Here is a 26,846-nt window from a genome sequence, read left to right as displayed (position 1 = left end):
TCTGCACACAGCAGGCAAAGGAGCGGCTGGCTCAGGGGCGCCCTGTGCCCAGGTTCCCAGGCTCTTCATCCTCAAGGGCCCATGGGCTTCCCTTCCTCCATCCCTCTGCGCCTAGGTGCAGGCCAGACCTCAAAAGGCAGCGAGGGATGGGGCGAGAACAGAGAACTTCCCCACTGAGCCCATATCCAGCCTCACCCAGAACCCCTTCTCAGGTCTAGTTGCTGCTCGCTACTAGGGGTAAATGTGTTTTGCGCATCATTTCCATCATTTCTTTGGGGGAAAATTGGATTCTTTGGGGCTCCAGTTCCTCCCTGCTACTCACTCGCCGACTGTCAGCCCCACCTCTTAAAAGAGTTCTGCTGTGTTGTAAGGGATGCAAGGGCCACCAGCACCAGGTCTCTGAAAGGCGGCCGGAGCCAGTTTCCGGTTTCCAAGGGCTGGAACAGTACTGGTGGGGGGAATCACAAACTGCCCTTCCTCGACCCTACCCTCTCTACTACCCCAGGATGTTGAAAAGGCTATTCTGCCACTCTTCCCCGCCTCTCAGCTCTTCCCCGCCTCCCGCCTCCAGCCCCAGCAGAGGCCGCGCTCCCACTGCGCCTCCCGCCTCTGAGAAATGGCGCAGCATGCGCTCCGCGGAGAGCCTGGAGGCGGGGCGCCCTTCTCTGAGTCCGCGGGGTCGCACCCCGAGCCAGTCGGCCAGACCTGCATCCCTCGTAGCATCCCTGCCCTTTCTGTGCAGCGGAAAGGGCAAAACGCAGGGACTGCAAGTGGGCGCGCACCGGGTAGGAAAAGCGGTTCTGCGTGCAGAGGTGCGTGGACCCGGGCTCCAGGGTTCCATCGGACCCGGGCTCCAGGGTTCCATCCGCACCGCGCCCCTCATGGCCCGCACACGACTCCTGCCGCGCCCTTTTCGGCCGCACCCCGCTCCTCCCCAAGCCCCACCCGGCCCGCGCCGCACGTCCCGCACTGAGCTTCTACGCGCGTCGCGCCCCGGCCGCACCCCGCGCAGCCAGAGCAGGCACCGGAGCCCCGCCCCTGCCCGCACCCCGCCAGCCTCCGGCCTCGCCTGGCCCACCCCTGGACCGCCCCCGCACCGCCCAGTCCCGCCCCTACCCGCTTCTCCGGCGCAGCCGGCGTTTGCCTCGCTTCAGTCCCGCGACCGAAGCAGGGCGCACAGCAGCGCTGAGTGCCCCGGAGCCCCTGCCGCGCGCCCAGTGTCCGTCGTGTCCGCCGCGCCCCGGGCGGGGATGGGGCGACCGGACTGAGCGCCGCACCCGCCACCCAGACCCGCCGGCCCCAGCCGCCGGCCCTCCAGCCGCGGCCCCAGTGCGCACGGGCGATGGCGAAGGCGACGTCCGGTGCCGCGGGGCTGCGGTTGCTGTTGCTGCTGCTGCTGCTGCTGCCGCTGCTAGGCAAAGGTGAGTCCTGCCGGCTGCCGGCTGCCGGCGCCCGCAGCGGCCAGGGCGAAGTTGGCGCCGAGCAGCGGAGAGGACGCATTCAGAAGCGCCTTTCTGTTTGCTGTGGGCAGCGGGCTGTGCGGTCGCCGGCCGCCTGGCCGCGGCTGGGAGCGCAGTGGCTGCGGCGGGCGGCGGGCAGGGCGCCTCGGGCTGGGGCTGGGCGGGTCTCGGGCGGGAGCGGAGCGCAGGCCGGGCAACAGGGGCCGGTGCTCAGAGCCCTAGCCATAGCCGCAGGTCTCAAATCTGGCCGCGCCCTACGCCAAAGCCGCGTCCTGGAGCAAACTGGACAGCAGTTTCGGAGCCGGCGTGGCGGATGGGTCAGGGACTCCCAAAAGCCCGCGATTCGTGCGGGGAGTTCTGTTTCGGCAGGAGACGGCTCCGTCCTGGTTTCCTTTTCCCGCTCAGCGTCCGTGCGTTACTCCGCCAGCTCTGCCGTCCTGGCCAGCCGAGGGTTTCGGAGGCTCTTTTGAAAAGATTGCTTTTCCCTCGTGCGCTTTTGCCGCCCTGGTCTTTAAACACCTAAAAACCGTGGTTTCTGGGGTGGCTCCCCCCGAGGGGCCGCCGTGATCGGAGTCCCACCCGGCAGCCCTGGAGTGGTGTGGCGCTGCTTGGCAGAGATGCTGAAGATGCGGCCATAGGAGGCCCAGGGCTTGGGGTGGGGTAGGGGTTTGCGCCGCCAGCCAGCGTGGGTGCTGGGCCTGGTGAAACCGCAGATGCCTTAGGATCCCAGCATTAGGTGTGGCCTTGCAAAGATGGTCATCGACCCCACCCAAACTCTGGCAGAATGAGCCTCAAGGCTGTGCAATCTTTGACCCCTTGGTGCACGTTTTAGTGTCCCTCAAACTGGCCCTGACTTAATTCCCTCCAAGTGCTTGTGTATGAACCAAGTTTCCCTCTAAGAGGGTAGGAGCCCTGGCCATCCTCCCTCACTCCTTAGGAAGGGCTTTCTCTCCCCCACAGCCTTTGGGAACAGAAGAAGCCGTGGGCAGTCAACCTGTCTCTGGCCCCAGGCCCTGCACAGACTGAGTTTCCAGGCCTGCCTGAGACTTCATGTGTGTGACCTGTGCCTCAGCTCAGCATATGCTGAGGCCAGAGTGGGTCCCCAGTCCACCTAGCGAGGGACAGGGGAGAAGCCCTTGCCCTCCTATCTGTTCTGAGTGTTAGGACTTTGGGGTCCCAGTGCTGCAGGGGGAAGACACGGGGCAGAAGCAAACAAGGCGCCCTGAGGCTGTCTTGGGATTCTGGGCTGTGGCTTTGGCTTTGAGGTTGTGGGTAGGAGGTCAGGTGTCAGCAGCTGCTGATGTGCTGGGCAGGGGACTTCCCCACACCCTTCCACAGCGTTGCGTTCAGTCGGGGTGGCCAGTGAGGCTGTGGGGGCCAGGCTCTGGGGGTTGGCTTGTGGCACTCAGCAGGCATTCAGGTAGCTTTCCATCCCCAGAACCCTGGCCCACAGACAGCTTCCGCAATCCAGAGATCGTGAACCCCTAGTCCCTGGGATAACCCAGACACCACAGTTGGTAGCACTGGAAGTGGAGAGGCAGCCCCACTCCCTGTTGTAGACAGCTGGGGCCTTTGGAGAGGCCTGTGGGGCTCTTTCCCAAGAGACACAGCTCGGGAGGTTCAAGCCGCACTCTTGGAGCTGCCAAGGACCGCCCCAGTAAGCCCTGCCGTGCTCCCCAACCACCCCGGGGGACAGCTCGGCCTCAAGCGCCCTCTTGCGGACGCTGCCCTTTAGTAGCTGGGCCTGATGACAGGCACAGACAGGGTCTCTAGAGGATGAGAGTCCTTCCCCAGCTCACACACACACACTCACACTGGATCACCATCAAGACACACTCCTGCCCCTTCTCATGGCACTTGCTCCCAAGGCTGTGGACACGCACAGCGTGGTTCCTTCACACCCTGCCTCACCCAGGTCCACACAGGGACCCCAGCCCCTCTCATCACTCGCACACACAGGGACCCCACGTGTGTATGCAGGGACACACACTCCTCATACCTGCAGGGCATAGCCTGTCAGCCCCAGGTATGCTGGAACCAGAGTGAGAGAACCTCCATCTAAAAGTTACATTCATTTAAAAGTTGCTCTTAAAGGTTTCTGACATTTCACTGCTCAACATAGATATGGCTGTCCCCGTTGCTTGGATGAGGAAACTGAGTCTCAGCTTCTGGGGTTCCCCCCAGATCCCAGGCTGACCCTGCACCTCAACCTCCCACAGCTCCTCAGCAAGCCTCTTGTCTCTTGTCTTCCTGGCCTGGCTTCTTGGGTCCTGTTTTGCAGCAAGGAAGGACCTTCCCTCTCTGCCCCCGGGCCCCAGGGCCTTCTGCTCCCAGCATAGAAGAGCTGGGCAATGTGACTTGGCAGGGCCCCAATCCAAGCTGCCAGACCACCCTTTGCAGAGGGCCTAGGCGGCCCACCTCTGCCTGAACCACCAGGTGCCAGCGTGGGCAGCTCAAGCCAGGGGTACAGCTCCCCCTGCTTCATCCTTTTCCTCCTCTCCTTTCTCTGGCCAGAGGCTTCATCAGGTTCACCTGGGCCTGGCCTGCTTTCTCCTCCACCCCAGCTCACTGACCCTGTCTGGTGTCCAGGAGCTGCCTGCAGCCCACACTGGTGGGCTGGGCCTGCTGGGGGCCTGCAAGCAGAGAGCAAATGGGGAAGTGCATTGAGCTGATTCACTAAACTGCCTTTATTCTGCAGAATCACTTTAGGGACAGGTTGAGGAAATCGCTGTTTCCTTGGTGGTGTGAAGAAAATGGGATGCATTCACCTAGTGGGGAGCTAATAGCCTTTTAGCCAGGGGAGGAGAAAATCAATTAAAAATTATGATATCTGTTAAAATGGAACCTGGGGTGCCAAGGGGAAGGGAAGGCCCCAAAGTTGCCATCTCCCCTGAGACCTTCCCCCTCTGCAGCCTGGCCGAGGACCCTCTAGGTCCCCTCATCCTAACTGGATAAGGCTAATACCAACAGTAGCACCCCATGGGGGTTCACAGTGCACTGCCCCTGTGCTGTGCCCACTCACCTCATCTTTTCCAACAAGTCTGCAAGGGCCATGGCCTTGGCCCATTTCACAGGTGAGGAAACTGAGGTTCTCATAGCCTATGGACTCGAACTGGTGGAGAGGATGCAGGAGCTCCCCAACCCTGGCCCTCTGGCTTGCTCCAGCCCGTTCTCTGGGCCAGTGGTTTGGGTCCAGGGTGGGGCTAAGGAGGGCTTCCAGGGAGGTTGCCCTAAGCCTGCCTACCCACTGGTGAGTCCCCCCGCCTTGGGCTCCAGGTGCCCTCGGGACATCCCAACCCAGATCCCAGGGTGACATGTGGCACCATGCACAGACACTGAGACACTCTCTGGGTCTCATCAGCTTTAGTTGATGTCTGGGAGTCCTATGGGTCTGGGGACGAGCACCAGGCATGGCTGTGCCAGCAGAAGGGCCGGCCGCATGTGCTCTGTGGATGGCAGGAAAGCATCTTGCTGCCAATGGCGATGCAGATGTTCAGCTGGGACACCAGGCTGTGGCCCTTGCAACCAACATATGCCTGAGGCACTGGCGTCGGATGGAAGCTACTGTGCTGAGGACAAGGGTGTAGGGATGGGGGTTGGGCATCAAGGTCAGGGGTACAGCTGTGTTTCCTCATGCGGGACAGGGCCTTCCCCCTCGTCTTCCCCATCCTCCAGGACAGCCTGGGAGAAGAAAGCCAGGGAATAGGGGCAAAGCGGGGCGCAGCCCCCAGGCTCCCTGCTCCCCTCCTCCCCGCCTGCAGAGGCACTTCCTTTCTACTTCAGGAGCCCCTCCCCCAGAAGTGGGCCCCACCGTCCCCTCTCCCTGCCTCAGAGGCTGCTCCCTGGTGCTGAGTTATGCTCCCTCCCCGTTCTCTGCTGTGCCCTCTATCTCCCCTCTCCTCTGCAATTATTTTTCAGCAGTGTGACTTAATAGTAACAATAATAGTACCAATAACAGTAGCAATATAGTAACAACAGCAGCTGGGAGCACTCCTGAGGGAGCCTTGGCTCCTGCCTTGCTGCTCTAGGGCTGGGGACTCTCCGGAGCTGTCTCGTGGCAGGAAGAGACCATAGTCAAGGAGACCCTGTGTAGTGACTTCCACATGTGTGTGTGGCGAGGAGCGGGGACTGGGCAGTGACCACCAGGCAGGGAGCGCACCTCGGTCATGGTCACAGAGAAGCTGATGGCACCGAGGCCGTCTCTCCCTGCCCATCTGCCTGCCAGAGCCTTCTTCCATGCTCCATGGGGTAGGGGAGCACCCCATGGCCCCTGGGAGGCTGCCAGTCAGTGGGACTATGAGGTCAAGCTGGGAGGTCCCTTGGGGTCCATAATCCAGGCACTGCACCCCTGGGGCTGGGAGGGGAGAAGGCCCCAGGCCCACCAGAACCCACCTGGTTCCCCCACTAGAACAGCAGCCGGGGCTGGCTCAGGGATTGAGGCGGAGCCTTGGGAATTGATTCTTTGCTCCCTGAGGCAGTCTCTACCTCTCATAGGAGAACTTTGGAGGACAGGCCCTCTCCTGACCAAGGCTCTGGGACACTTAGCAGCCGCTGAGGTCCTGCCTTACCTCTCTGCTTCGTCCCGCCTTCCCTGAGCTCTGGGGCCAGGCCTGGGCATGGTTGAAGGTGTTGAGACAATGAGGCCTGGACCTCCATGGAGCTCTGGTCCCGCAGCTGGGTGATCATGGGGGCCTCAGGGACCCTGCTCCCCTCCATTCCCCAAGCCTAGAGGCCATGAAGCCCATGGGTCCCTGAACTGTCCACCCTGAGACCCCAGACAGAACAGAGCTGGGCAAGAGCAGGCAGCGAGGTGTTCTTGTTCCCGCAGCTCCTCCTGGCTGGACTCCTGGCCTCTGGAAAGCCTGGGGCAGGGAGATGGTGCCAGCAGGACCTTAAGGACAGCAGTTCAGGTAGCACCTGGCCCTGGAGGGAGCAGGTGGCCAGCTCCGAGCAAACACCTCTGTTTGCTTTTGCCTCAAGGGTGGCTCCACAAAGTATAGCAGCCCAGGCACCACCACACAAAGGTCACCGCTGCACCCGGACAGGTGTGCACCCACCTGGTGGACCAGCGGGCATAGGCTTTCTTCCCTGATACCAGGGATACCTGGAGGGCCTGGTGCTGGGGCTCTATGCTCAAGGGAGAGCCTGTGGCCCTACAGCCCCAGGTCCTGGACCCCCTCCCAGATTCGGGTGCTGCAACTGTGCTTCCACTTCTGGCTCTTGCTCCTCTGTGCTGCTGCAGTCTGTGCCCTGCAGGAGCTAGGGTTCCAGGGAAGCACCTGAGGGGCAGTGTGGCCCCAGGGCAGGAGGACAGTGGCCACCAAGCTGTTTCCAGTTCCCTTGTGTGCCTGTGACTCCAGAGGATTCTTGCCCTTGTGTTCCTGAGAGGGAAAAAGGAGACATGTTATTTCCTAGAATTTAAGTAATGAGCGGGGAGATGCTGGGGTAGATGTGTGCTCTGGGTGCCGGGACGAGGGTGGGTGAGCTGGGGGTGCAGCATGAGCCGGTGCAGCTCCGGAGGGAGGGAGAGGGCTCACTGGGTTTCTTCCTCATACTACTTGCCAGTGCAACTGGCACAGACCCGGCAGCTGTTGCTGGGCTAGGGGCCAGGGGCTTCCTCCTGCTCTGCTCCCATTCCTGCTCCACCACCATTGCCTGTAGGGCATCTGCCACCCCCGGGAAGCCTAACACTTAGCCCAAGTGGGGCTCCAGGCCTGGCCCTCCTCACCCAGGAAAACAACGGGGCTCATAGGCGCTTGGTGACATGGGCACATTGCTCTGCCATCGTGAGGGGCCAGCCTGGCTGTGGGACCCAGCACTGGTGGGCAGCCTGCAGGTTGTCTCTGCAGGAGACTCCTCTGGCAGGTCACATACAGGACGCCCCACAGCACCTTGAAAACTCATGACCCAGGAAAGTCTCAAATTGTCTTTACTTCCCTAGCCTCCCCACCACCTGTATCTGCAGGGGCAGGTGAAACTGTACTTGGTGACAGGAACGCCCCCAGTCTCAGGAGCTTAACACCATCTACTGTGTCCTGTTTGTGGCACAACCTGGCATGGCTCTTACCTGCTGGGTGGCCACACCTCCCAGCCCGTGTGCCCGGCTGTGTGCATAGGCAGGCACAGAGTTTCGAGGAGCCTGAGGCTTGAGGAGCTTTGAGGCCTGGGAGGGGGCCACTGTCAGTTTCCCTGTCTTCCCTGGGAGCCTGTCACATGGCCCTTCTGAACACCCCAGGAGGCTTCAAGTTCAGAGGACACAGGGATGCGGGCATGCAGGGGTGTGCCTGCACACACGTCTGCCTCTCGGCTCTCCAGCCCTTGTCCTGGTCCACATAGCAGGGGCTGATGGCAGGCCCAGCAGCTGAGGGGGAGGGAGGGGAAAACAGGGTAGCAAATAATTATGGGTTACACTTTTTTAATTGTGAAATTTATATAGCATAAATTTAACCATTTATAAGTGAACCATTTGGTGGCATTTAGCACATTCACAGCATTGCACAGGCATTGCCTTAGTTCCAAAACATTTGCATCACCCCAAAAGGAAACCCCATACCCATTAAACAGCTGCTTCCTGTCCCCGGGCAACCCCCAGCCTGTGTCCTGTCTCTGTGACTTGGCCTGTCCAGAAATATTTCATGTACATGGACTGTTGTCTGGCTTCACTCAGCATAAGGTCTTCAGGGTTCCTCTAGGCTGTGGCATGCGTCAGCCCCTTCCTGTCAGGGGTAAGTAGTGTGCTGTCACCCATTCATCTGGGGATGGACACATGGGTGCTTTCCATCTTTTGGCAGTTACGAAAAATGCTGCCAGGGGCATTCCTGTTACAAATATCTGAGTTCCTGCTTTCAGTTCTTTTGGGGACATACCTGGACATGAAATCGCTAGGTAATTCTGTTTTAATTTTTTGAGGAGCCGCCAAACTGTTTTCCGCAGTGGTTGAATTGTGTTACATTCCCAAGGGTTACAATCTATCCACATCCTCACCACCACGTATAATTCTCTGTTGTTTTCTGGTTCATGTCTCACTCTGGCCGTGCAGCCAGTGCACAGTGCTAGCTCATTGTGGCTTTGGTTTGCCTTTCCCCGGTGATGGCGTGCTGGGCATCTTTTCCTGTGCATGCTGGCCAGTTGCATGTCTCTTTGGAGAAGCATCTCTTCGAGCCCTCTGCCTGTTGTCTAACTGGGTGGCCGTCTTGCCGTACAGCTGACTTTGCTGTCGCATCTGCATCAAGAGCTGCAGAGAAGCAGCTTCATGCAGGGCTGTCACCGTCAGTGATTGAGCCCCGGGTCCCTTGTGAGGAGGATGTGGATTCGTCTGATTCCTCACATGGGCATTGAATCACCACTGCCCTTGGGGACCTTGAGAACGTTCTCGGAAGACCCGGACTCTGAGGCCACATTGAGCACAAACATCTGGAATCCATGATGTCACTATTTGTGCATAAGAAGGGGCCTCCCAGGAACCACCCTGTGAAGGATGGAGGAGGGGGAAGGTGCAAGAAGCCAGCGGACCCCCACCCCACTGACAAGACAAGACTCAGCAACATGGGAACCCAGGGCCGCCCTCTCTCGCTCACCCTGAACCCTGACTCTAAAAATAACCAGGCTGATAATCGGATCCGCTGTAAGTTGATTATCGTCATTGCTGTGGTGTTATGTCATGCTGCCAGGGCCTGGGGCAGTCTTCTCGGGACAGTGGTGGATGCACCTAGGTAGCTCGGGAGGTTAGCACGGAGCTGGGGTCCCTGGCCCAAGGGTGGCAAGCAGCCTCTTTGGGCTCCTGCGAATCTGCTTGGTGGGGGTGAAACACTGGCATCCATAGACAGGCACTCTGTGCTCCCAAGGAGGAGTTCCTGTCCCCATTCGAAGCTAGGGACAGAGCTAGGGAGGTCAAGCGCCCAGCCCTGGCACACAGCGGGGAGGCACAGGGGGATGGACTGGGCCACTCTGCCCTGCCTTTCTGCTCCCTCCTGCTGCTGAACTCTCTTCTTTGGACTAGGCCTTTGTCTTCTTGCCTCATCGTCAGTGGCCTGGGAGGACACTTGCAGTCTTAATCCTGTTTTGGCCCCATGTCCCTCACCCCTCAGGGGCTACCTCGGCCAGAGCCTGTCCCGATTTCCATCTCAGCCACCGTCCGCCCCTCAGCCCCTGGTCAGGAGCTCATTCTGTGAATACTCCTGCACAGATATCACGTGGACTCAAAGGGCATAAGGACCTCGGCTGAGAGGAGCTTACACATCAGTGCAAACCTCTCATTTTACACATGGAGAAACCGAGGCCCCGAGGGGGTGTGAGTTGTCACACATGGGGGCAGTGTCAGGTGAAGACTTGGCACCACTCCCCTGGGCATCCCCTTCCCTGCATGGCACCCCCAGCCTTGGGTTTGGATTCCTCTTCACCCTTGATGTTGAGGTCTTTGCTCCCAGGACCTGGATAACAGCATCCAGATGCAGGTGGTGCCCCCTCATTGGGCTGCCTGGCCGTGACCTGGGGCATCAGGATTAGCAGCTTGTTTGGCCCCAGGTCTGTGCTGGGCTGAAACCTACTGTCTCAGAGGCTCGCGACTCTCTCCCCTGACTCTCCACCAGAGCAGACCCTCAAGCCTTTTTTGTGTCCTCTCCCCAGGGAGAGCCCAGCTTCTGCTCTGCAGCCCAATGCAGAAGGGGAGGTAGCTCACAGTGCCCCGGCTTCTCTGCATGCCTGTCACTGAACAGACAAGCCCAGGCCAGACTGCAGCTTAATTCCTAACCTCTGTGTGGCCTCCAGCAGGGTACCTAAGCTAGCTCTGCCTCATTTTCCTCCTGTGTGAGGTGGAAATCCTTATGGTTCCTACCTCTGACAGTTGTTTTGATGCCATGAGTGACGCAGGTGAAGCGCCTGAAGCAGACTTGCTTACAAGGAGCACACCGTGGATTCCCACTTGTTAATGTTGAGCAGGGATGAGAAGGGGCTGGGGTAGGGCGAAAATGGGCAAGACCGTCTCAGCTTGAGGAACATGAGCTGACAGATTGACTTAAATTAGCACATGGACATGCTTTGAGTCACTGCCTTGCTGAGTGCATGGGGACAGTTGCCCAGGCCAGAGGCACCAGGGTCAAAGCCAGTGGTGATGCCCTGGCCCTGTTGCCCCAGGCCAGGGCCAGTGAACAATGTAATCAGCTGGGGCAGACTCTAGAGCCTTGCAGCCAAGGGGGCCAGTGACCCTTACACGGTCATCCATAGGCCACTTGGGTGGCCAGTCTTGTTACAGCCAGGCCTTGCCCTAGGAAAGAAATTAATTATAACCTAATTGGCAGTTTCCTTTGCATAGAAGCCGGAAGCAACTGCCAGTGAGGCTGGTGATTAACTCCGCAGCAGCTGGGAAATCGCATTTGGGCAGGAGCGCCCATCATCTTGGCCAGGCCGCTGCAGCTGGTCTGGGTGTGGAAGTGTGGGTGGTGGCCATTGTGCAACTTAGGGCCTGGGCCCCTCAGAGCAGAAGGCTGGGTCTGTGTGCAGAAGGTAGCCCTGGGGTGCCAGATACCGCAGTGCCCAGTTGGGGACCTCCTTCTCCCAAACCTCAGCCATGCCTGGACCCCTTCCCCACTCACAGCAGAAGGCTGCATGGCTTTTAGGGGTATCAGGAGGCTCATGCCCTGGTTGCAGTTCTACCATGGGTGTGCGGCAGGAATTCTGGGCCTCTGTTTTCTAGCATGGGATGAGGTGAGTGGTATCTCTGTTCTACAGCAGGGGCTCAGACCGGGTGTGTGAGAAGAGCCGCAGTGAAGGAGGGCCATGCTCGTGCGTGCAGGGATCGTGGTGCCTCCCAGGCCAGGGCCAGGCCCCATCTCTCCTCCTCCTCAGCTGCTCTTCCAGCTACCGGCCACCCTGCCTGGCTAGAGGTCCAAGAGGAGAGGTATCTGAGGAGATCCTGCACTCCGCACTGGGTCTCCTGCCCAGCATTTTGGAAGAATAAATTTTTAAGTCTGGTACTGAGGCTGCCCTGCCATGATGATAACTGGTGTCACCAGGACACCAGGAAAGTAGCTGCCCTTGGTGTTTATTGAGTGCCCAGTATGTGCACTGAGCTGCAGAGGCCAGTTTTTTCTTGATGGTTTTACAGAGAGATGCTTAAACCTAGCGTACGAAGAATGGGACAGGCTGTCAGATTTTTCTTGAAGGAGGTATTGGCTTGTTCGTGGGTACAATTGGGCCAAGGAACCAGGGGCTGATGCAGTGTGCTCCTGAAGAGGGGCTTCTGTGGACTCCAGTTACCAGAGCCTGCCCCAGGCTTTTCCTTCATACCTGCTCTGTGCCGGGGATCAAGCAGGGTTATAAATACAATAGTGGGCAGGATGAGCCAGTGGTGGCCCTGTGGGTCTTCACAGCCCAGATTTCCTTCCACGGTTAGTGTAGGTTAAACCTGGCAAAACTGCTTTCATTTGGAAGTCTCAGGATGCCAGCAAAGTGATGAGAGTGGTGGGGATAGAGGTGAGATGGGGGTGGTGCTGGTGATAGTGATGGTCATGATGTTGGTGTTGGTATTGGTAATGGTGGTATTGGTATTGGTGATGGTGATGGTGGAGGTAGCGGTGATAGCGGTTGTGGTGGAGGTGATGATAATGTTGATGGTGGAAGTCATGATGGTGAGTGGTGGTGGTGGTGGTGGTAGTGATGGTGAAGACGGTGGTGGTGGACATGATGGGGATATTGATGGTGGAGGTCATGATGGTGAAGGTGGTGATGGTGGTGGAGGCGATTGGTGGCAATGGTGCTGGTGGAGGCAATGGTGATGGTGGTGGTGGAGGTCATGATGGTGAAGGCAGGAATGGTGGTGGTGGAGGCAATGGTGGTGGTGATGGTGGTGGTAGAGGCGATGGTATTAGTGAAGGTGATGGTGAAGGTGGTGTTGGAGGTCATGATGGTGAAGGTGGGGATGTGGTGGTGGAGGCAATGGTAGTAGTGGAGGTGATGGTGCTGGTGGTAGTGGTAGAGACAGTAGTGGGGAAGGTGGAGGTAATGGTGGTGGTAGAGGTAATGGTGATGTTGATGGTTGTGATGCAGCCATCTTCTGTGAGCATTTGCTTGGTGCCAGCCACTGTTCTATGAACTTCACGTGCATTAATTCCTTCTAGCTCCCAACACCCCTGTGTGGTGGGAGCTCTGAGTCTCGGTGGGTACGGAGGGGAAACTGAGACACAAATATATGTCCTTTGCTCCAGGCTTGTTACCACTGCAACACACACTTTCTCTCCATCACCCAGATGGAGTCCACAGCCTTGCCTGGAATCCACAAGCTTGCCCAACCCTCCTCTTCTTCCTAAGTTCATGCCCTCATGGTCCAGGGAGCTGGCCTTCTGTCTCCAACCAGCATTCGCCTCCAGCTCTGTGCTGTTGCTGCTCATCTGAACTGCCTCCACCTCCTACTGCTTTTCCCCTCCTCTCACTCTGGCTCTGCCCCCAGCCCTCCCGTCCTGCTGGGCACTGGCTCCTGCTTGTGGCTGCAGCCCCAGGCAGTCCCTTCCCTTTAGCCTCCACTTGCCTGTCTGTGGCTGTCTCTTGGTCGGCATTTTTTCAGAACAGGCAGCGTGGGGTAGCCCCCTTGGCCCCTCAGCTGGGCTGGGCACTCTTCTCCACCCAGGGCTGGGCCCTTTAGACAGGTTGGGCAGTGTCAGCTCAGCAGAAGGGTGTGATGACTTCGCCAGCCCGCTCACCTCAGGGAGGGTGCACATGGGTGCCCCAGTCAGGTGTCCCAGGGTCTCCAGCCTTAGGGTCTAACACATTCATCTCTCCAAAAGTAAGGATTCCTTGCCAGGGAAAGGGCTGAAAAGCTGCCTATTTTCTTGGCCAGCAAGCATCCTCCCCATGAGCCCAGGACTGTGTGTGACCAGCAAGCCATTAGCATGTGCGTGTCCATCTGTCCTGCCTGGTTTGTGGGCTGCCAGGATAGCCGCTCCTTTCCTTTTGCTGCTCAAGGAAGTACTCAGGACCCAGTTGCTGTCACCTCTCCCAAGGCATGCAGGCAGTGTGGGGAGTGCATGTCTGTTCTTTCTGTAGGACACACCTCAGGACCCCAGGGTTTATCGTCAAGAGGCATAACCGGGTGCTCCTGCTGTGTACCAGGGCCAACAGCATTGTGTCAGGGAGCCCGCCCCCACGTGCAAGGACGCACCACACACTGAGAGGCATGGAGCATGTGTGGCCTGTCCCACCTGCTTGGCACCACCATAGGCCAGCCAGTGGGGCCCTCCTCTGGCTCATAGGCAGGGCATCTGGAGGAAGCCATCCCAGCCAAGAGCAGGTTGAGTGTATGGGCACCGTCTGTCAGCCTCATACTCTTGTTATCATCAGACAAGAACCCTGAGAGTTAAGGGAGGCAAAGGCCAGCAGGGTCGGGACTTGGGGCAGAGATTGGGGCTGGGACAGGAGCTTGTTCAGGACAGTGGGCAGGACTCCCACAGGTGGAGAAGACAGGGACAGTCATGCACCTGGGAGCCCTGGGCCAGGCTGAGCGAGCGAGCGAGCACCAGGGCCCAGAGTGAGGGGCTGGTGGCGGGGGCATGCAGGCAGCTGCACATCCCAGGGTCTGTGTATGAAGGGGAAACTGGACATGTGTGAGCAGGCCCAGGCCTGGCAAATGGCTCAGAGAGACACCTGTGAACAGCTGTGTGTGGTGGCTGCCCTGGGCAGGGTGAGGCTTAGAGGCCACTGAACCTCCTGAGTTAGAGGTGATGAGAGCCACCCCCAGATGCAGGGAAGACACAGGGAATTGAGGAAGAGAGCAGGACGCCAGACAGGGTGCACTTAGTCGTCACTTGGAAACCAATGTCTGGTAGTGGCTGCCTGGGAGGCTCTTGAGTTGGCACCTGGGCTTGTGGGAGGAGGAGGCGTGGCAAAGGGAAGGGCTCTGCAACAGAAAGCAGCTGAGATTGGGCCGCCTCTGGATGCTGCCTCCTCTGCTGAGGCCTTGGATGGGTCCCTGCCTTGCCCAGGGCTGCGTGCTCCATGCTAAGCCTTGTCCTCCTGGGGGCTCAGGCACCACCAGGTGACTCTCAAGCCAGGGCCACATGCGTGCACCATGGACCCCTCCCACATTCAAAGGCAAAATTGTGTTCTGCAGCTGTGTTGGTATAAGACAAACATAAACCAGGCCACTTTATTATTATTTATTCCTTATTGTTATATTTATTTCATCCTTTTGATTTTAAAATTAATTAAAACAAAAACATTTTTTGCGCACCCAGGCGCATGTAGCAGCGGTGCTGGTCAGGAGCAGAGGTTCCTCCTCTGCAGGCTCCTGGCCCCCTGGGACCCTGGCACCGAGGGCTGGCGCTAGTGGCCCAGCCCTTGTGAGCCCTCACACCTGCCTAGAGATGGGGCACTCCCTAGCCAGTCAGGGCGCTCCCGTGCCTGGATGCCGTGCTCTTCTGAGTGGACAGCAGCTGAAGTGGGAACTGCAGCAGAAACTGGCCGTGCCCAGGTGTGTATCTGCCCCAGGCAGGTGGCCAGGGCAGCAGGGTGATGCCAGATGGGGCCAAAAACTTCATGCTTCTGTTTGACCTTGGTTCTAGCTGAAGATTTAGCTGGGTACACATCTTTAAAACTATAAAAACCAAATGCACAGGCAGCCAAAAAAAGGATGGATGAATTGGGCTACATCAAATGTAGAACTTCTGTGAACCAAGGCCACGATCAAAAGAGTGAAAATGCAGCCTATGGAACGGGAGAAAAACTTGTAATTCATAGATCTGGTCAGTGTTAATCCAGAATCTGTAGAGAACTCCTCACACTCAACAATAGCAACAAAAAAACCTGATTCCAAAATGAGCACAGGGGGCCAGGCGTGGTGGCTCACTCCTGTAATCCTGGAACTTTGGGAGGCTGAGGCAGGTAGATCACTTGAGGTCAGGAGTTCAAAAGCAGCCTGGCAAACATGGTGAAACCTTGTATCTACTAAAATTACAAAAAAAAAAAAAAAAGTAGCCAGGCGTGGTGGCGGGTGGCTGTAATCCCAGCTACTTGGGAGGCTGAGGCAGGAGAATCGCTTGAACTCAGGAGACGGAGATTGCAGTTAGCCGAGATCGTGCCACTGCACTCCAGCCTGGGTAACAGAGTGAGACTCCATCCAAAACAACAACAACAACAACAATAACAAAAATGAGCACAGGGCTTAGATGGACATTTCTTCGAATAAGATTTACAGATGACAAAGAAGCACATGAAAAGATTCTCAGCATTGCCACTCATTAGAGAAATACAAACCAAAATCGCAGTGTGATACCACCTCACACCCATTTGGATGTCTACTATCAAAAAAAGAAAAGAACCAGTGTTTGTGAGGACGTGGAGAAATTGAACTCTTGCGCACTGCCAGAAGGTAAATAGTGCAGCTGCTGTGGAGGACAGCAGGAAGGCTCCTCAAAGGTTAAACCTAGAGCCGACTTCGGCTCCAGCACCTCCACTCTGGATACATACAGGAAAGGAAGCAGGAAGCAGTCAGGATACATTTATATGTCCCCGTTTTTAGCAGCATTATTCATAGTAACCACAAAGTGGAAGTTACCCAAGTGTCCATTGACCAATGAATGGATAAGCAAAATATAATACAGACATACAATGGAATATTACTTAGCTCTAAAAAGGAGAAAAATCTTGCCACATCCTACAGCGTGGATGAACCTCGAGGGCATTATGTCACAAAAAGACAAGCACTGTATGATTCCACTTACATAAGGTCCCTACAGTTGTCAAATTCGTAGACAGTAGAATGGAGGGTTCCAGGAACTGGGAGCAGAGAGGAGGGGGAGTAATTGTCTCATGGGTACAGAATTTCAGTTTCACAGGATAAAAAGAGTGCTGTGGAAGGATGGTTTGCACAGTAGTGTGAACACACTTAATGCCATTGAATTGTACACTTAAAAATTGTAAGATGATAAAGTTCATGTATATTTTACCACAATTTAAAATAACTTTTTAAAACTAGAATCTCTCTTTATATACACCTCCAAATTTGTTATTTATGGTACAGCCTCCCTTGATCTGTGTTTTTTTTCTTAAAAGCAAAGTTAGATTATAGCCTCAGGCAAAAGCAGCCTCCAGCTGGGACAGAGCCCATCACCCAGGTCTGTGCAGCGTGCTGCAGGTGGTCCTACCCGAGCGAGTCTGGAGAGCCGCTCCGGTGCCCAGGGCTCCTCAGGCACCTATAGATCATTTCCTGAGCTGAAAAGGAGTGGTTTTGTTCTCAGCCTCAGGCTTTGTTTGCTCAGCACAGTGACTGGCCCCACAGGGCTGCTGGTGCACTAGTGGGCACTGCACATGTGCACAGGGTGCATCCACACAGCCCTGTCCTGCCACTGACAGCCTGCCCGTGGCTCCAGTGCCCGTGAGACCATGTCACAGTATCTCCCCGTCCCCTTACCCTCTTCCCGTCCCCGAATTCTGACCATTTCCCAAATGTGCCCAGTCCTTTCACACTCCTGTTTATGAAACCATTGTACTGGCTCGTTGATTCATTGATTCATTCATTGGTTCATCAGTTTATTCATTCAGCTCACAGAAAGTGAGTTGGCAGATGTGGCAGGAAGGTGGGCACCCTGTAAGAGTGAGGAGGAAGTGAGCTGGAGGGTAGAGGGGGCCCTGGGAGCCCTGATGAGGAGCTATGTTTTATTCTGCAAGCAGCGGACAGTTAACACAGGGCTCCACAGAGGGTGCCATGATTCAATGGACCCTGGCTGCTCTGTGCGAAGTTGCCTGTGATGCCCAATGTGTGGTCCAGAGTTGGATGGGGGTGGCAGAAGGGACTCGGGAGGTGGGGTGAGGGGTAAAAGAGAAAGGACTCTAGGGACTAAGGTGTGTGACCTGAGCAGTGAGGTGGGGCCATGCCTTGATGAGATGGGGAAGAGTTGGGGACAATTTGGGGTGAGGAGGGGCCAAACTGAGGCAAAGCAGTGGAGGGAGCAAGGCATGAAGATGCCCAGGCTGCTGATCAGCACACCGCACACCAGCATAGAGACGGGATTAACAGCCCAGGGCCTGGATATGGCTGGTGAGTGAGCCGCTGCCACCATCTGGAGGACAGGGTGCAGAGGCGGAAACCAGCCTCGTTAGCATCCCAGCAATGCTGGACAACACCAAAGACAGAGGAGGTCCTGGGAGCAGCTGGGAGAAAGTGGGTTACCCAGGAGGGGCCGGCTTGAGCATGGGCCCTCAGCAGCAGCAGTGAGGCTGAAAGACGGGAGCCAGACCTTATGTAGAGCGGAGGAAAATAGCTGTCCACATGGAATTCTCCACCCAGCAAAAATGGGCCTTCCATGAATGACGTCAAAAAATGAGGCAAGAGAAAGGACAGGCGTGGGCTCCTGCTGGTGGGGGTGGACTCAGTGGCAGATGGGGAGGCGGGAGGGCAGCATGTGGCCAGGCATCCAGTTCAGCAGGGCCACGGGCTCCTGTTTGTTCAGCATAAATGTTCTGTGAAATGTATTCGTTGTACATGTCAAATATTTGACTACAGTAAGAGAAAACATGAGTGGGAAGTGGGAGAGAAGCGGTGGGGGAGGTGGGGGTAGGTAACAGGTCACATCCTGAGAGGATAACAGTGCTCAGCATGGGGCTGGAGGAACCCCCATAGGGACAGCTGGCCTGGGGAGGCAGGGACCGCCTCTTTCCACCCCCAGCCCCCAGGGAGGAGCCCTGGGGCCTGTTTCCCATTCCCAGGAAGATGATTGCATTAGGAAATCGTCTCTTAAGGAGATTCTGCTGGGCCATAATAAAGCTGTCATCTGCATCGTCTGCCACCCATCAAGGGCAGGCGTGGGGCTGGTGTCGCATGAGGGGTTCTGCAGGAAGGGCCTGCTGTACACACACGCCCTGTGCTGCTTCTAATTCATGCAGTTTTTGGATCCTATCGTTGTTGTTATTGTTTTCTTTTTCGGAAGTCCCAAATTTCAGCCCTTGTGCTGCCATCCTAGGGAAGTTTTTCATCATCTGGAGCTCCATTTGTGTTTCTGTGGCAGGGTCACCATGCCATGGTGAGGGTGACCTTACAGTGCCCCATCAGAGCTGCTGGTCACCAGTGGGGGAGTGGGAGACCAAGGGCCACAGCCAGGAGCCTGTGGAGAGCTGGTGAGCCCCCGCCTCCACAGACAGGGCCAGGCCATGCTTAGTATGTGTGCACCTAGGGTGCAGGAAAATGTGTGTGCTTGTGTGTGAAAGTGGGTGGGCACCAGTATGAGCGAATGCATGTGCTTGTTAGAGCCAGATTGGCAGTGCGAGAATGTGTGAGCATATGGAAGAACAAGTGTGTAACTGTGTGCCCCCGTGGTGTGTAATGGTATGCATCCGAAAGAATGAGTGTGTGTGAGAGAAGGAATGCATGTGTGCAGTGTGTCCGCCCGAGTCTGACCAGGAGACAGCCCCACGTGGCCCCTGAGACAGGAGCAGTAACTTGAGAGGCACTAAACTGTGATGAAAGAGGGACGAGTAGGGATGGGGAGAGCTCTGTGGGGCACCCTCGACTGCAGGTGAGCACCAGGGAAGGAACCCCCTTCCCAGCTGGGGTCAGAGCCTGAGGGAGGAGCTGGATCCCCGACTGGGGCTGCTGTGCAGGCTCAGGTCTGGCAGGAACTATCCTCAGAGCATGGGAACTGAGGCTGAGGGCTGCAGGAAGCTGATGGCTAGGCTCAGGTGTGGGCTGCATCAGTGCCGAGGGATTGCATGCACTGGGGTGGAGCACACCCTGTCTCATGGGCTGCTGGGCAGCAGGACTCAGAAAAGGCAGGTATAACAACCGGAGACAGGAGCAAGCCCTGGCCTGTCCTCAGCATCCCTCCAAAGCCCTCCACCAATAAAGCTTTGCCTTGTGCTGCCTGCAAAGTAGCCTGCTCCAGGCCCTCCTGGAGAACATGCACACCTGGACAGTGTATGGACTGACAAGGTGTGTGCATGCACACCTGTGGGACGAGGGGGCTTGGGACTGGTCCCCTCTGCATCCAAAGATGAATAAATTAAACAGCCCAGCCAAGTGTGGATCATTGGAAACAGTCTAGCACTTTACTCTGTCAAACACTAGGGCCGAGTCTTTCCAGCTGAGGTGGGCAGGGTTGGAGCAGATGGGGTCTTGGGTGGGCGTGCCTCCATCTCTTTTCCTGTCTCCTGCATGCCCTGTGCATGCACACATATACACACACTCATGACACACACTACACAGGCCTTGAAGGTTCCTGAGGTCTCTCTGAATGTGAGCAGCAACTTAGGTCTTTGGCAGGTGTGCTGTGAGCAAGCAGGACCTTCGCTCACCCCATCCTGCATGGTGCCAGGGTACAGCCAGCCTGAGGAACCAGAACCACGGTGGGGTAGTCATTGAGGGTTGATGTGGGAATCCTGTTGGTTTCTCAGACAAGCAACACTGCCATTTGCACCGTCGGTGGGTGTGGTGTGTGCCAGGCCACTGCTGTGCTGCAGAAGTACAGGGTGGGCCCAGCCCTGGCAACCAAAGCTGTCCAGGCAGACACCTGTGTGCTAGGTGTGGGGGAGGATTCTGTTACCACGTGGCATTTGGGCCCTGAAGGCATGGGGTGGGAAAAGCTTTGCAAGTCCTGCTGGTGACCTTCCCATGGTGCCAGGAGTGGCTCTCACCAGAGGTGGGTCTCAACCCACAGGCCAGTCAGCCCTTCTAGGCAGAAAGGCAGCAGCAGGATGGGAAGCCAGCCAGCAGGGCCCTGGGCCTCCTGGCAGGCTCAGCACCTGCTGGAGCCTGACTTCCACCATCCCTTTCTCAGCTGTTATTCTAACCCCCAAGACACAAAGCCTCACAGCGTGTCCAGCTGTTTAACTTGGTCAGGCTTCTCGCCACCCAGCCTCACTGTTCTTATCTGTGAAATGGGCAGTGAAGGGATCTGTACCCAGTGGCTGAGTCTGCAATGAGAGGCTCATGATGATACAACCCTGGGCAGAGGTGCACACCTGCCTGCACCTGCACTGGCTGTTCCTCCTCTCCTTAGCATGCCTTCCCCACTTCGAAGCTGGGGAAACTGAGGCCCAGAGGAGGCCAGTGCTCTGCAGAGTCTACACAGCCCGGTGGTGCCTGATGCCAGCAGCTCTTCCCCGGCTCTCCCCCGTGGCTGACCCACCACGATTGGCTGCATCGTTTGTGGGCCCCTTGTTCTAGAATTACGAAGAATTTCAAGACTGTAGCAAAGAGCGTTAAACCAAGCATGAGACCTCTGAGCACAGCCCACTGGGACTGCCCAGGCTGCACTCCGCTGAGGCCGGCCCTGCACCCCGCTGAGGCCGGCCCTGCACTCACCTCCTTCATTCTCCCACCTTGGATCATGTGTTTTTCCATCTAGAAGTGTCTGTGACAAGCAGGAACATTAAGACAGCTGTGCCCAGCTGCAGAGACCACCTGGGAGGCGAGGCATTTTAAGTGCATTTAAGTCTGTTTCTGCTCGCAATCATTGCCTGACCCACAAATCCCTTTTAGCAGCAGGGAGACCAATTGGGATGGGGCCCCCCACGATCCTGTAGGGGTGGGCGCTGCCAGATGGGAGCAGAAAGGCCCGTTCTCCCCTGCACATGTGGTCTTGTGGTGGGGGCTTTGGGAAGCCCAGACCTGTCTTATGTCTAGTCCCTGGACCACTGAAGGTACTTGCACATCATGGAGGCCCCAGAGGAGCACCTGCAGGATTCCCAGACTGGAACTGCTCCTGCCGCAGATGGGGTGTCAGGGCCCCGCCCACTCTTCTGCAGCCTGGGCATCACCAGAGCCACCGCACGGCCGCCCAAGGGCAAATGGTTCTTATTGGGAAGACCAGGACCAGAGGTGTGTGTCCCAGAGAAAACTAGACCACCTGAGCTCAGTCAGGTCCCTAGCATCCCCTCTGGGGAAAGAACACGGACCCCGCCGCCTGCGTGGATAGCCCAGACATACGACACCACATGGAATTGGGAGGGGGCTCATCAGGGGCCAGGGCATTTGGACCCTCCTCACCCTGTGAGGCCACTGTGAGTTACTATCTCTCACCCTCTTTGTCACCAGAAATGCAGCACCCCTCCCACCCCGAGGGCACTGTCATGGGAGCAATGTTCCTGATGTGCAGTGAGCACTTCAAGAGAACCCTTCTCCTGTTGTTGTCCCACTGTGGGACTCCAGACGTCTCACCTGTTCTCTTCCAGGGTCCACTTGGCATTTGATTGTTTCCCAAACCCAGATGTGTCCCGGAGGAGCCCGGTGGCCCCCGGGGGTATTCTCAACTGCTGCTGCAGACCCCGCCCTCCAGACCCCTCAGTGACCTCAAGCAGCAACTGTCTGGGTGGGAGCAAACTGATAGAAAAGAGAGATCGATTACATACAAGTGCAGTATTCCTAATGTCTGCTTTGGATGTTGGTATTGTTTGGGCATTCTAGAGTCTATTTGCAGGTTCTTAATGGATTTTAAGCATTTTTTGCCGATTTATCCATCTTTTAAAAAATTCATACTACTTTTTATTGTGGAAAAATATACACAAAAATAAGATTTACAATGTAGCTATTTTTAAGTATACATTTCAGGGACATCACCACCGTCCCTGAACTTTTCATCATCCCAAACTTAATCTCTGCCCCTATCAAACACTAAGTCCCCATCCTGTCTCCCCCAAGCCCTAGCATTCACCATCCTATGTTCTGTGTCTGTGAATTTGACTACTCTAGGGATCTTACATAAGTAGAATCATGCAGTGTTCATCCTTTTGCAATGGGCTTATTTCACTTAGCATAATGTGCTCAAGGGTTATCAATGTTAATAGCCTGTGTCAGGATTTCCCTCCTTTTTTTTTTTTTTTCTCTGAGACAGGTCTTGCTCTGTTGTCCAGGCTGGAGTGTAGTGGCACAATCTCGGCTCACTGCAACCTCTGCCTTGCAGGTTCAAGCCATTCTCCTGGCTTAGCCTCTCAAGTAGCTGAGATTATAGATGCCCGCCATCGCGCCAAGCTAATCTTTGTATTTTTAGTAGAGACGGGGGTTTCACCATGTTGACCAGGCTGGTCTTGAACTCCTGACCTCAACTGATCCACCCACCTCAGCCTCCCAAAGTATTAGGACTACAGGCGTGAGCGCACCAGCCAGATTTGCCTACTTTCTAAGACTGAATATTCCATTGTATGTGTAGACCATGTTTTGTTCATCCATTCATCCATCGATGGCCACTGGGGTTGCTTCCACCTTTTGTCTATCTTGAATAGTGCTGTTGTGAACATGGGTGTGTAAATATCTCTTTGAGACCTGGCTTTCAATTTTTTTGCATATGTACCCAGAAGTGGGATTTCTGGATCATATGGTAATTCAATTTTTTAAGTTTTTGGGAACTACCTTCTTGCTTTTAATGACATAACTGTATATTATTTTCCATTCTCACCAACAATGTACATGAGTTCCAAATACTATTTTAAAAGCTTTCTACTGTGGGGAATGTTGGCCACACACAGTCAGCAGTGTAATGCACTGCACTCCTGCTTGGGCTCACCCGGCCACAGCCGAGGCCAGCATCCTGCCTTCTCCGAGGAAGCTACACCTCTGTCCACAGCGCCCTCAGTGATTCATTCGTTTTTCAGTTATTTAGGTAAAAATTATATAGATAGGCCAGGCGCGGTGGCTCACACTTGTAATCCCAGCACTTTGGGAGGCCAAAGTGGGTGGATCACCTGAGGTCGAGAGTTCGAGACCAGCCTGACCAACATGAAGAAACCCCATCTCTACTAAGAAAATACAAAATTAGCCAGACATGGTGGTGCATGCCTGTAATCCCAGCTACTCGGGAGGCTGAGGCAAGAGAATCGCTTGAACCTGGGAGGTGGAGGTTGTGATGAGCCGAGATCGCGCCATTGCATTCTAGCCTGGGCAACAAGAGCAAAATTCCATATCAAAAATAAATAAATAAATATTAAAAATTACGTAGATAAGGTGCCAGCCTGGGCAATAAGAGCAAAACTCCATATCAAAAAGAAATAAATAAATACTACATAGATAAGATGCAAGGACCTTAGCTGTACAATGCAGACTAATGAATATACCCGTGTGATCTGCACCCCTCTCGGATATAGGACCTTCTCCAGAAAGTGCCCTGTGGCCCTTCCCAATCTGTCCACCTCCCCCACACCCCTGCCCGCCACAGGCAGCCAGTCTGATCCATTGCCTAATACCATCCAGAATCGTGCCATGTGTGCTCTCCTCTGCCTGGCTTCCTCACCTTGGCATAGTGTGTGTGTGTGTGACCCATCCAGGTGTTCGTGTGTATCCATAGTTCATCCTTTTTCATTGCTGGGCAGGATTCTGTGGCGTGGCTGGACCATGGTCTGCCTGTCCATCCACCTGCTGAAGGGCCTCTAGGCTCTTGGCTTCTATGAATCATCCTTCCAGTTCCAACTATGGCATTTGATAGACATGTTTTCATTTTTCTTGGATGAATGGAGTGGAATTGCAGGGTCATATGGTAGGCGTATGTTTAGATAAAGACTTACGACTTTCCTATAAAGTGCTTTCTTCATTTGTTGGCAACTGTTGCCCGCCCTGCGTGGCTGGCAGTGTCACCTGCCCTTGAACACTCTGGCTCTGGGTGATCTGTTGAGAAGTCTGTATGGTTCGGGCGCCCTTCCGGCTTGGACGATTGAGAATAGGCTTGTCATTGAGGATACTGCCTCCCCTGTTTCCTTCTCTTTTTCTATTTTAAAGCAGTTTTTTTCTAGCCCGTGTGTAACTATACAAATAATTGAGTGTTCATGTTATCAGGAACAGAGATGAAAAACTCCTGCTAAGATCAGAATTTTAAGTTAATGATTTTGTGTGTGTGTGTGTGTCCTTGAAGAAGCCTTATCCTCACCATCCCTCACTCACTTCCCTACTTCCCACAGTGGCATTGGGCCTCTACTTCTCAAGGGATGCTTACTGGGAGAAGCTGTATGTGGACCAGCCGGCTGGCACGCCCTTGCTGTACGTTCACGCCCTGCGGGACGCCCCTGAGGAGGTGCCCAGCTTCCGCCTGGGCCAGCACCTCTACGGCACGTACCGCACACGGCTGCATGAGAACAACTGGATCTGCATCCAGGAGGACACCGGCCTCCTCTACCTTAATCGGAGCCTGGACCGCAGCTCCTGGGAGAAGCTCAGTGGCCGCAGTAAGGGAGCCGCCCCAACACCCACCCCTGTGCCCCACCCCACCCCTTCCTCAAGCCGCCCTCATCACAGCCACTGGCACTGAGGCTCGGGGTGGCTTCCCCACCACCCCTGCTGTGGAAAGCGTCAGGGGTTAGGTGAGGCTGGCCTGCCTCTGTGTCCAGCCTGGAGAGAAGCCAGGACAAGCTTCAGGGCTGCCTGAGGCTGTAGGAGTTTGGAGACACACGGGAATCATCTGGGTACACTCTTCTGCCAGACCGGAATCCCTCTTCCAGTGGGGCTAAAAAGGATTAGGAGGTTTCGAGAGAGAGAGTGAGTGGGACTGGAAAAATCCCAAGGTTTTGATTTAGCAAATGACCTGCAACTCTCTGGAGAAGCGGCAGTTCCCAAGGAAAGCCTGACTTCTTATCGGCAGCTGGCTGCCCTTGTACCTGGCAGGGACTTGGGCCTGTCCCAGGTGTCCAGGGAGGAAAGAGGAGCAGTCAGAGCCGGAGTCATGGCCACATGTGACATTGGTAATGGGAGGGGTGTGGGGGGGAAGCAGAGCCCCTGTGACAGGGAACAGTCACCTGGTAGTTCCCATCCCCAGCACCCCTCCAGGGCCACGACTCTCACAGCCCTCACAACTACCCTGAGCCCTGTCTGCTGGGGAGAGGCAAGCCTCGGGCTGTGAATGCAGAGCAGGCATCCCTGCCCTACCCAGGCAGAGTGACTGATCTGTCTTCCAGGGACAACCAGGGTGCAGGGGAGGGAGGGGGCTTGGGTGAGCAGCTCCCTCCAGCGCAGCCCAGGCAGTTCCTGGAGGAGGCGGCATCTGAGATAGGTCGTGGTTCCATGCACTTAGTTGCTGCCCTCTTCATCCTGCTCCCCCAGGGTGGAGCTTGAGGAACGGGAGTCCCTGGGAGGGGGCCAGCATGGAATTTGCCCTGGGCCTGCATTTCCTAGGAGGCCTAAGCCCTCCAAGGTGGGGAGAGGCTTCATGCACAGCCAGTTCATGTTAAGGAAGAAACCACAGGGTAATTTAACAGGGAAAGTTTGTGTAAAGAATTAACTACAACAGGGGATTGGAGCAATGAGGCACAGGCTACAGGCTAGCAAAAAGTAAAGAGAATGCCAGAGTATATGGGAAGAGCAGCTCTGAGGAGCAGCCGCCCACCTAGGGCTGAGATGGAGGCTGGGAAAGCCCTCGCAGCCCAGCTGAAATGGCTGTGACACATGGGTGATGGAACTTGCCGGAAATGCCCCCCTCTAGGCATTGGGGAAGTATGTCTGTGGCCACTCCAAACCTCCTGGGGAGGATGTGGAGGGGGGGCACTGGTCACTCCTTACTGGAGAAGTTGCCAGCGTCAGAGCTGGGGAGCCTTAGACCCAGTGCTCAGCGCACCTCCCTGAGGAAGGGGCCTCTAAGCTGAAAACTGAATGATGAGAGCTAGGCCTGTGGGGCACTGGTACTCTGGGCTGCAGGGCCGTGCAGCAGAGGTAACGAGGTGGCAGGCAGAGCTGGAACACCAGGCTGAGCTTTGTGGACCTTGGTGGGGACCAGGGTTTACACCAGCCCTGGAGCTCCTGCCTCCTCCCCATTCCCAACTGCCTGGCAGGTGTGGCCAACGCCCTCACAGACCTGACTTCTCTCTGCAGACCGCGGCTTCCCCCTGCTCACCATCTACCTCAAGGTCTTCCTGTCACCCACATCCCTTCGTGAGGGCGAGTGCCAGTGGCCAGGCTGCGCCCGCGTGTACTTCTCCTTCTTCAACACCTCCTTTCCAGCTTGCACCTCCCTCAAGCCCCGGGAGCTCTGCTTCCCAGAGACAAGGCCCTCCTTCCGCATTCGGGAGAACCGACCCCCAGGCACCTTCCACCAGTTCCGCCTGCTGCCTGTGCAGTTCTTGTGCCCCAACATCAGCGTGGCCTACAGGCTCCTGGAGGGTGAGTGCCGACCTTGTGGGGCCACCCCACAGTGCCTGCTACTGCTGGGCTTGCTCTGCGAGCCCTTGACACAGGCCATCTGGTTTATTCTTCACCTCCATGCCATCAGTTCATTCAACATTCCAGAAGTACCTCTTGCATGCCTGCCAGGGGCCAGGTACTGTTCTAGGAGCTAACGATATAACAATGAACACAACAGGTTGGAATCTTGCCTGCCTGCAGCTTTCATTCTTGTGGGGCAGACAGAGCGTCTGAGCATGCCAAGGAAATCGGGTGGCTTCTGGAAGGAGCTAGCTTCCAGAAACTAGGAAACTGGGAAGAGGGAAACGCTGAGG

At 56.1% G+C, this 26,846-nt stretch overlaps 1 protein-coding gene across 1 annotated transcript in view; it reads left to right on the top strand.

The window, feature by feature from the left end:
* The first annotated feature begins 1,152 nt into the window (after window positions 1–1,152).
* Window positions 1,153–26,846, top strand: part of RET (ret proto-oncogene) — a 52,987-nt gene continuing 27,293 nt past the window's right edge. The window contains exons 1-3 of the mRNA XM_050803101.1: window positions 1,153–1,421; window positions 24,324–24,587; window positions 26,224–26,511. Of these exons, the coding sequence (XP_050659058.1) occupies window positions 1,343–1,421; window positions 24,324–24,587; window positions 26,224–26,511 (631 nt within the window). The 5' untranslated portion in view covers window positions 1,153–1,342. The remainder of the gene's footprint in view (window positions 1,422–24,323; window positions 24,588–26,223; window positions 26,512–26,846) is intronic.

This window comes from Macaca thibetana, chromosome 9 (genome assembly GCF_024542745.1).
Source record: "Macaca thibetana thibetana isolate TM-01 chromosome 9, ASM2454274v1, whole genome shotgun sequence".
Classification (NCBI taxonomy): Eukaryota; Metazoa; Chordata; class Mammalia; order Primates; family Cercopithecidae; genus Macaca; species Macaca thibetana.
The sequence above is the reverse complement of the archived record's forward strand: the minus strand, read 5'-3'. Positions and strand labels throughout refer to the sequence as shown.